The 10,417-nt window shown below is 42.2% G+C and overlaps 2 protein-coding genes across 4 annotated transcripts; both read left to right on the forward strand.

The window, feature by feature from the left end:
* Positions 1 to 778: 778 nt before the first annotated feature.
* Positions 779 to 2,218, forward strand: LOC148715113 (zinc finger BED domain-containing protein RICESLEEPER 2-like). Of its 2 annotated transcripts, XM_089927036.1 has the most exons (4): positions 779 to 1,483; positions 1,575 to 1,824; positions 1,923 to 2,005; positions 2,124 to 2,218. In XM_089927036.1, the coding sequence occupies exons 1-3, from the start codon at positions 794 to 796 to the stop codon at positions 1,994 to 1,996; spliced, it is 1,014 nt and encodes a 337-aa protein (XP_089783162.1). In that variant the 5' UTR covers positions 779 to 793; the 3' UTR covers positions 1,997 to 2,005; positions 2,124 to 2,218. The 2 variants fall into 2 exon arrangements, with proteins under 2 accessions (XP_089783162.1, XP_089783160.1); XM_089927034.1 differs by having other exon boundaries at positions 1,923 to 2,218.
* A 3,550-nt stretch (positions 2,219 to 5,768) lies between these two features.
* LOC103713732 (heavy metal-associated isoprenylated plant protein 7-like) lies at positions 5,769 to 7,970 on the forward strand. Of its 2 annotated transcripts, none has more exons than XM_039130954.3 (5): positions 5,769 to 5,904; positions 5,995 to 6,259; positions 6,372 to 6,583; positions 6,685 to 6,772; positions 7,224 to 7,970. In XM_039130954.3, exons 1-5 carry the CDS (start codon positions 5,896 to 5,898, stop codon positions 7,664 to 7,666), a joined length of 1,017 nt encoding a protein of 338 aa, XP_038986882.1. In that variant the 5' UTR covers positions 5,769 to 5,895; the 3' UTR covers positions 7,667 to 7,970. The 2 variants fall into 2 exon arrangements, with proteins under 2 accessions (XP_038986882.1, XP_038986883.1); XM_039130955.3 differs by having other exon boundaries at positions 5,800 to 5,904; positions 5,974 to 6,259.
* Positions 7,971 to 10,417: the final 2,447 nt, after the last annotated feature.

Genomic DNA, 10,417 nt, shown 5'->3' on the forward strand with positions numbered 1-10,417 from the left:
ATCTTCACAAACATGCAAATATTTGTAAGGCAAAAAAATATAATGATAAGAAACAGAAAATATTAATAGGCACCGTGACTTCAAAAGATGGTGTTCCATTGAACGAGTTGGTTCCCTATTCATTTGATCAGGAAAGAAGTCGTGAGGACCTTGCAAAGATGGTAATTCTACAAGAGATGCCATTTACAACAGTTGAACATCCAGCATTTCAGACCTTTGTTAGGAACCTTAGACCAGAATTTCATATTGTTTCAAGGACAACATTGTCTTCTGATTGCTTTAAAATTTATGAAAAGGAAAAACGAAGACTTGAAGATTTGTTCAAGATGAACTGTGGAAGAATCAGCTTAACATCGGACATGTGGACATCAAATCAAACATTGGGATACATGTGTCTCACTGCACATTATATCACTAATGATTGGAAACTGAAAAAGCATATTATCAATTTTAAGTTGGTTCCTTCACCACATACAGGCTTAGTCACTAGTGATGCTATAGCTAACTGTATTTTATCTTGGAATATTGAGAAAAGGTTGGGTTCAATCACTCTTGAAATTTGTCAGCAAATACAGTTGTAGCAACAGAACTTCAAAAACAATTTAAAAAAGATTTACTTTTGGATGGTAAATTCTTTCATGTGCGTTGCTGTGCACATATTCTTAATTTGATTGTAAAGGATGGGTTGAAGGTAGCGGAGGGTGCTATTCATAGGATCCGCGAGGCTGTTAAATATATAAAATCATCTCAAGGAAGGTTGGAATTATTTATAGGAATTGTGAAACAATTCAAGATGAATGGTAAAAAACGGATATGCTTAGATGTACCTACTCGTTGGAATTCTACATATCTCATGTTAAATGATGCTATACAATTCAAGGATGTATTTATGCGACTTGTGGCCCGGGATCCTAATTTTGAAGGTGCGCCAACTGAGGAAGATTGGTCTCAAGGCATCATTATTTGTGACTTCTTAAAGGTTTTTCATCTTATAACTGAAGTTTTTTCACAAACAAAAAATCCAACTGCAAATTTGTATTTCTATGAGATTTGGAGAATAAATATGCTCTTGATTGAAGAATCTAGGAGTTCAAATGCAGTTGCGATGATGATGGCTTTAAAGATGCAAGAAAAATTTGACAAGTATTGGAAGGAATGCTCTCACATTCTTGCTGTAGGGGTTGTCCTTGATCCAAGACATAAGATGAATCTTATTAGATATTGCTTTCAGACAATCCATGGTAATGATGATCGTGCTTCATTTGAGATCAACAAAGTGCATGATGTTCTTCAAACTTTGTATGATAATTATGCAATTTTATATGGCACAAATGTCTTTCTTAATCAAGTGGATGAGAGGGTGTCTACATCCCATGGTGGAAGAGATGAGAATCGTTTTCTGCATGGCTATAAAGAATTCATCCATGGAGTACAAGTTACCCAACCATCTAAGTCAGAATTAGAGACTTATTTGGAAGAGAAGGTATTTTACGATCTCTAATTTGGATGCTTACATTAAAATATTAGTCAATAATACTAATAAAAATGACATGCCATTTAATTTTTTGGAGCAGATTCATCCATTAGAAGATCAAAATTTTGACATTCTACAGTATTGGAAATTCAATGAATCAAAATATCCAATATTGTCTAGGATGGTACGTGATATCTTGGCAATTCCCATTTCTACCGTTGCATCTGAGTCTGCCTTTAGCACTGCTGGCAGGGTTTTGGATGATTTTCGTAGTAGTCTATCTTCAAATACGGTTGAGGTATTGGTGTGCACACAGGATTGGCTTCGAGACAGCTTGCCTCATCTTGCAGGTTCAATTTCTATAACATTCATAAATTTTATCATGCATCAGTTGTACTAGTGCTTTAAAACTTTGAGATTTTTAATTTCATATTTTCTTCATTTATAGATGATCCACCTTCTCATACAAAATACAAGATTGAAGATTACGAAACTGTTGTTGATATTAATATCGATGATTAACTTATGCTGGTAAGTAGTAGAGTTCATCTTCATTATTATGCTTACATTTGAATTCTCCGATTTGCATCATTTCATGTGACATGACCACCTACTTGCATCATTGATTCATTATATATGTTGCTATCAGATGTAGGTGCAAGCAAAGAGAAATTTATGATTCCATGTGTTCAAGTTAGAAGGATGTATACATTGCATGACAAACCTGTTTACATAACCAGCAAAGACAGCATAACTTCAAAGCTCCTGCACAAACATAAAAGTGTACTCATTGATGCTTAAACTTTATAATTTTATAGTATAATGATCGTAAACTGATGTTGCTTCTTTGCTTTATGCAGGATGGTGGTAATCTATCTTAACTAATGGGACAAGTCATCTTCACTGAATTTTGATGTTGATGTTGATATTGATGTTGATGTTAATTGCATGATGTTGATGTTGTGATGCATCCTTTTGGATTGTCATATGGGGTAGAATTTTGCTGTGATGTAGTAAATTGTAATGTTGTGATCCTAAAACTGTGACCCAGGTTGTAATGCTGTTGTTTGGATTGTCCTTTGTCATATGGGGTTGAATTTTACTTTGAAAAATCCTGTGATGCTAATACTGTAACCAGCTTTGATTATAAACTTACATCTTAGTGCATAGGTGGTGGAATTGAAGTGTCTATTGGCCTTTGTCCTGTATGTCTCATGTTTACTAGTGGATATCAATAATTGGAATGGTTTGAGAAAGAAGTTGTTATAATTCTTTAGGTGTTTGACTCCTCCTGACAAGTGTGTTTTTTGTTTCTTCTTTTCTTCATGCAGACGAAGTGAACCAAGAAGGCTGAAATTGTTGGCAAATATGGTAACCAAATTCTTCATAGCTGTTTTCCTTTGCTTGTCTATTTCTACCATTGCAGTAGCTGTTGCCTATTTTCTCCGATTCATTGTCATGTCTTGGGATCCAGGTACCAGATATGGTGCTAGTTTGCGAAAGCAAATCAAGAAAATGGAAGTCTCCCAGCATGCCAAGTATTTCTGTGAGTTCTGTGGAAAGGTATCATCTCATCTCTTGCATTGAGAGTTGAGACTATCTTGTTGTTGATTATTATCTTATTATATGTTGACTGCAAAATGCTTTTTTTATTGCTCGTTATGAAGTAAGAAAATTGTGCTTAAATTTTAATCTTCGCAACATCAACTCGAAGTGGACTGAAGTCTGCTGAAAAGAGATAGGTATCTAAATACAATTGGGAATTTATGATGAATCAAGTTAACAGAAGGCACTGAGTTGAATTAGTAGAATTCATGAAGTTCATGTTCAAAATTTAGTATAATGATCGTAAACTGATGTTGCTTCTTTGCTTAAATTTTATAATTTTATAGTATAATGATCGTAAACTGATGTTGCTTCTTTGCTTTATGCAGGATGGTGGTAATCTATCTTAACTAATGGGACAAGTCATCTTCACTGAACATGATGTTGATGTTGTGATGCATCCTTTTGGATTGTCATATGGGGTAGAATTTTGCTGTGATGTAGTAAATTGTAATATTGTGATCCTAAAACTGTGACCCAGGTTGTAATGCTGTTGTTTGGATTGTCCTTTGTCATATGGGGTTGAATTTTGCTTTGAAAAATCCTGTGATGCTAATACTGTAACCAGTTTTGATTCTTTATGAATACAAATTCCAAGTTGCAACTGTTCAAATGTTTATGTTTTAGATGGAAAGTTGCATCTGTTCAAATGTTTTAGATGCAGGTACTTGCAGTCTCAATGTTGGACAAGTTGATTTTGTTTTAGATCTGAACCTATTTTGAATGTAATAGATGGATAAATGTGTTTTGAATAAGCTAGATCTAAACCTGGTTGATCAGTTTGCCTTCAATTTTTTTGGTGAAACGTATTCTGAACCGGTTTTGAATGTAATAGATATTGAATTGTTGAGCTTGCAGTCTTTATTTTCACGCTTCCAGCCTTTCAGGAGGAATTATTGAGCTTGCAAAAGGCTTCACCTGATGGTGAATTGGTGAATCGGTGATGGAGTATTGGAGTTGACAAAATATTGAATTAAAAATGCAAATCCGACCCGGACCCGACCCGGACCCGACCCGGACCCGATCCGGACCCGACCAGATCCGGACCCGACCCGACCCGAATGACCCATCGGGGTAGGTATGGACCCGACCCGACCCGATCCGTTTTTCAACCGGGTCGGGTCTGGGTCCAAAATTAGGACCCGAACATGCAACCGGGTCGGATCGGGGTCACCTAGGACCCGACCCAACCCGACCCATTTGCAGCCCTATCCAGCAGTGAAGAGAGATAATGTCCTGCATAGCTTACCAGGTATGGATGGTCGGAACGTCCGAGTTTTTGGCGAAATTAGTCTGTCCCCCCACGGGTTATGATGGAGCAGGCACGGGCACAGGCAGCAGAGTTCCTTCATGCAGATTTGGACCATGAACCTTTGACAGCTCGGGACACCTGGGGCCCCTATCTTGCTTCGGCAGCTTCTCATGTAGTGTTTTTCACCTGGGAGCCCCCACCTCCAAGTTTCCTCAAGGTCAATTTTGATGGCTCAGTCCAGGATGGAGGCAGGGGGGAGGGGCCGGATTTGTCATCAGGAGTCCGGACTCCAGCACGATGGCAGCATGGGGTTGTCAGATCTTCAACATCTCAGTCTCAGGGGCAGAGCTGTGAGCAGCTTGGATGGGATTGCGGTATGCGCGACGTGTACTTCGGGCGAATTCTATCCTCTTGGAGGGCGACTCGGCCACGGTGATTAGCTGGATTCGAAAGGGCCCTCACAGTGATGGAGGAGTTCATCCTTTGCTCCATGATATATGGTTGATGGTGAGGGAGGGGATTATCTTTCGAGCTATGCATATATATCGTGAGGCTAACAGGGCGGCGGACTGGGTGGCGGCGTATGTTGCGAGTTACTTAAGAGGCACCCTATGGGTTGGTGAGGATGATTTGCCCGGTGTATTCTGGGACCTTTTGTTTGCAGACTCTACTGGATGTATTCGTATCTGTATAGTATGAAACACCCGCTTTAGCACAAAACAGAGAGAGAGAGAGAGAATGTCCTTATTAAAACATGCATCTAACAAAAAGAAATCATGAGATTAACCTTAAAGCATTCAGGTCCCGACCAAATATCTCCTGGAAGATTTAATAGTTTTCCATGGTAAACAAGTCGATTTCTGTACTTAATTAGTACTAATTTCATCTTGTTACATTTTTATCCCCAAAAAAAGTTTGGTTACGACTCTAGCATCAAACATTAACCGTCTGCATGGGCGAGTTCCAGTAACTCGCAGAGCAGGTTAGGAAGAACCAAAACACCTCATGTCCTGTCCGTTGAATGCACAGACAAGCCTTCATTACACCTGCGGTACAGCATAAGAGAAGAACTCACCAGAACTGCCTACAAGAAAGGACAGGATGTATTTTAGTTCAAAACCAACGGCAGATGTCCGCAAACGACACGCACCAAAATGGACAACTTTACGATCTAACACACGCATAACGTTTCTACGCGACTAGAGAATGGACCGTTACGTTTCTTAATCAAACGCATCCAATCCGTCCATATAAGGCGCCCCAACTCGTCCTAAGCCGTTCCCTCGGTGACGCCTAACATAGACGGATAGGAAGGGCTCGAATGTAGAATCGAGCGTCAGGGTTGTATCTCTCATAGAGCTTTCTATGCGTATGTACGATAATGCCGAAGCCCTATGACGCTCCCTCGCACGTGCCGCCTTATTTAATGCCACGTCAGTTCATTCCTTCTCCGTTTTCACAAACGCAGGGAGAGGGAGAGAGGGGGAGGGAGAGAGGCCGAAGCTCAGCATCGCTGGCGTTGCAAAAGACGTGAGCTTGGGGCTGCTGCGCGAGATCGATAGGGATGGGGGAGGTGAAATCCGGGTCCTTTTCTTCTGGGATTTCATTTTTAGAAGGTTTTATTGATGACTTTGTTGAATAGTTTTGATCTTGATGATGGCAGGAGGAGAAGAAGCCGGCGGAGGGGAAGAAGGAGGAGAAGCCGAAGGAGAAGGAGGAGAAGATGGGAGACGCGAAGGCGGAGGAGGGGAAGAAGGGCGGCGGCGGCGGAGGAGGAGGGGAGGGGGAGAAGGAGGGAGGCGGGGAGGAGGAGAAGAAGGGGGAGGCGGCGCCACCGCCTCCGCCGCCGGAGGAAATCGTGATGCGTGTCTACATGCACTGCGAGGGCTGCTCCCGGAAAGTGAAACGCTGCTTGCAAGGGTTCGAAGGTATAAAAACCTCTATTTTATATGTAAAGTTCGCCTTTTGGGGTTTTGATTTGAGGGAAATCGAGATAAAAATGGATTTTTTTTTTTTTTTTTTTTGTTGGGTGTTTGGAAGGGGTGGAGGAGGTGAAGACGGACTGCCGGAACTACAAGGTGGTGGTGAAGGGGAAGAAGGCGGCGGAGGATCCGCTGAAGGTGGTGGAAAGAGTCCAGAAGAAGACGGGGCGGAAGGTGGAGCTTCTCACTCCCCTGCCGCCACCCAAGCCGGAGAAGGAGGAGGAGAAGAAGGAAGAGGAGAAGCCCAAACCCGAGGAAAAGAAGGAGGAGGTCATTTCAGTTGCTTCCTTCTCTTCTTGTTAATCTCTTGACTTAAAAGCTTGTTTTCTTCTTAATAGTTTCTCTAAGCTTTATTTGCTTCCCCTCTCCAGCCACCAGTGATAGCGGTGGTGCTCAAGGTCCACATGCATTGCGAGGCCTGCTCCCAAGAGATTAAGAAAAGTATCCTAAAGATGAAAGGTTATCCTCTCCTTTTCCCCTTTTCCCCTTTTTAGAAATGCTCCCTTCTTCTTTCTCAAGCACCGATGCAGAAAAAAAAGTACCCTTTTTTTGAGCAGAATGTAAGCTGCGTTTTTAATGTGGTACTCCGTGGATTATCCCTGTTCTTTCCAATCCATCCACCACTTATTCTATGATTGAAGTTTTTAAGAAAAGTTTCCACTTTTTTAATGGATTTGGACTTCAGAATCCAGATAGATTTCTGTGATCCTCTCGGCTCCAACTGCTTCAGGCTCCACCTACCCTGTTTATGTGCTTAATTATTCTTATTAAAATAGATTTCTTTGTTCCTTTCTGTTCCAACCGATTCAACTGTCATCTACCTTTAAGATTTCGATCAATCGCTTCATTTTTTGTCTATAGATTTGCGGCGTTGATCTAAAGATTGGATTTTTATGGGGAAATGGAGCAGGGGTCCAGGCGGCGGAGCCGGATCTGAAGGTCTCGCAGGTGACGGTGACCGGAGTGCTCGACCCAGTCAAGCTGGTGGAGTACGTCTACAAGCGGACGGGGAAGCACGCGGTGGTGGTGAAGCAGGAGCCGGTGGAGAAGAAGCTGGACGAGGAGAAGAAGGCCGCCGACGGTAAGGACGGCAGCAAGGACGAGAAGAAGGCCGACGCCGGGGGCGAGAAGGCCGAGGGGGAGAAGAAGGACGAGAGGGAGGGAGGCGGAGAGGAGAAGGAGAAGGAGGGAGGCGGCGGAGCGGCGGAACACGCGGCCGCCGGTGGCGCCGCCAAGGTGGTGGATTTGATGAAGAACGAGTTCTGTTACTACTATCCGAGATACGGCGTGGGATACGCGTATCCCCCTCAGATCTTTAGCGACGAGAACCCTAACGCCTGTACTGTGATGTAAAAATCGAGAAAGTGGGGGACTGGGGTGAGAGAAAAAAAATTATTTCTTTGCGGTATCCACCTTGGCCAAACATATAATTAGAAATAAGTATCTCTTTTCGGTGGAGGGTTTTAACCTTTTTTTTTCTCTCTTTTTGCCATTTCTCCCTCCTTGTGCATGTATTCTGCTTTTTTACTTTTTTTTGGTTGAACCTTTTCATCTTCCTCCTCGTGTTTTATGTGTAAAATATGTTTGGGGAATTGTAGAATTTTGGATGTATCCTTTCTTCTCAGCGGTATGTAATATATGTTTTAATTTTTCCTGATTGCCCTTTCGTTATCTAAATATTTAATTTAAGTCTATTAGGGACTGTTTTTAAGTTTAGATGGGATGTATGCATGGAAGCATCAAAGGTTTAGCGGGGACTAGCTTTTATTATGTTTGTTCTGTCTCCATCTCTAGAGCTTTTTATGGATTCAATCAGATATATATTGATTTTTTTTTTTTTTGCATGCTTTTTAGAACGAGGCACTTTAGTACGTCCTTACCAAGCTTAGGGCGCTTACTTCAATAGTACGTCTCGACCTCCGAGCTCGAGGCACTCTACCGAGCACACCTCGAAATTTGGGAAGTCGAGCTAATCTCAGCATTCGTCTAGCTGATCTTGCCAAACGCATGATGCGATTCCTCAATGGGCTCGGCATCATCAACAACCACACCCATATGTGTGCCTACGTCTTCCTACATGTTCGTACATTACAACGCCATCGCGCTACGCTTCGATAGCTAGCCATTGACAGTCGAAAGACGATATCATGACTACTTCGGCCATATCTTATTGTGATTGTCAACACTTTACCGTTATCGAGAACGGACAGTACCACACGCCACCAACCAGTCTTAGCTACGCGTTATTCAGCTCAGAGCCACGCCCCTTCATGATGAAGGCGGACAATGCCTCTGTCATCTGGACCTCTCCACTGGGACTATAAATAGCCCGATCAGATAACTTCTAAGGGATTTTTTTGGCTGGTTCAAATTTACCCTACTCTAATTTGATCATCGGAGGGTCCTCATCGGAAACACCGGTGAGACTTTGTGCAGGTTCGCTATCACTGTCGTGCAGGAGGTGACCTCCATTTTTTTCATTCAACCACCGGTGGCTTCTTCAACTCCTCCGGTATGGTCATTCCTTGGGCAAATTTGAACCACAGCACAAGGCAATTCTTCTTCTCCATCTAAGCTTGGTTAAGTTTCGGATGGAGTCTGTAATATTTTCTTTTTATATAGGCAATAGGCTTTATGAATTGCTAGGTAATTAATTTTAACTGTTAGGTTTTTAACTTCTACTACATGCATTGGTAGCATGAGTTGGACGCTCGTTGTATCGAAATGCCTTTGGATCTCCTTTGCTGCAACCTTCACCAATAGTGTTGGTTTGTGCCCTCTGGCAGGTTGGTTGTGATCCATCATTACTAGCTACTATTCCTAGTAGCAGTATACCTGCAAGAAGCTTCTTTAATGCATTATGATCCTCATGATAACAGTTTAGGCTGTCATCACTTCATACGAGTCATCAGAATTAGTAAGTAAGGGCGTGAAAGTTTTGCTAGGCAGAAAAGTACGGGTGAGCTCTGATATTATATTAAGATTCTATAAAAATTCAGAGATTTAGATGAATGAATCTACAAATATATGGATACTAAAAAAATTTTAATCTATCTTATATAAGGTTATTATTCCTCGACAAGTGACGTTGATCTTGAAATATGCTCATCTTTTCCTTGCCTTCAATGCACCCTGGTGCTGTAAACATGGTTATCTTGGATTTATGGATGTTGGGTTGTATTTGACAAGAGCATTAAATTCCTTTTGGATAGGAAAGGTGGCGGTCATTCTATCACTGACCAATATATATATATATATATATATATATATATATATATATATATATATATATATATATATATATATATATATATATTGAAGCATTTCTTTTGTGACCGTGAGGATATCTTTGGATGGCGATCTGTTTTCGAGCATTTCCTTTCAAACATACTTCTCGATACGACGAAACCGTACGTGGGGAGATTTTTTTTTTTTTTTTTTTTTTTTTGGTGAAACGGCAATTCATATAGCTCTAAATAACGTAGAGGGAATATCTCCTGACGAAGTCCAGATGACCTCTCCGGAGTGCCGAGCGGCAAAGGAGGCGACCCAGTCTGCTGCACTGTTCGCCTCCCGAAAAACATGTGAAGCCTGGAAGACTCTCGCCTCCCGAGCCAATCTCCGAATCTCACGGATGAGAGGATGATCATCTCCATATCTGTCCACTCCCCGAATCCACTCTATCACCACAGAGGAATCTCCCTCAAGGCAAATGTGCTCAGCACGTAGTACCCACCTCGCATAGGATATCCCCTCACAGGCAGCCCGTAGCTCCGCACCAACTACGGTAAATCCCGGCGCGCGGCGTCCACCAGCTGCTATCAAGCTGCCGAGATGGTCTCTGATAACAAAGCCAACTCCTCCTGACACCCCATCAGCCGACCTACTACCATCAAAATTCACTTTGAGATGACCAAGGGGTGGGGATACCCAAGAGACTAGGGCGAACCTGGGCGCTGTGACAGCAGAAAGAGTACCCCAGGTGTCCCTGGCCATCTCAGAAGGAAAAATAACAGCAGCGGAAGAAACCTCCCTAGCAAGATGCATGGCTCTGTCCACCACCATCTGCGGGGGAAACCGCCTGCCCTCAAAAATGCCGGCATT

Source organism: Phoenix dactylifera, chromosome 13 (assembly GCF_051530095.1).
Source record: "Phoenix dactylifera cultivar Ajwa chromosome 13, Ajwa_hap1_PhDact_Kaust_v1.1, whole genome shotgun sequence".
In the NCBI taxonomy this organism is placed as follows: domain Eukaryota; kingdom Viridiplantae; phylum Streptophyta; class Magnoliopsida; order Arecales; family Arecaceae; genus Phoenix; species Phoenix dactylifera.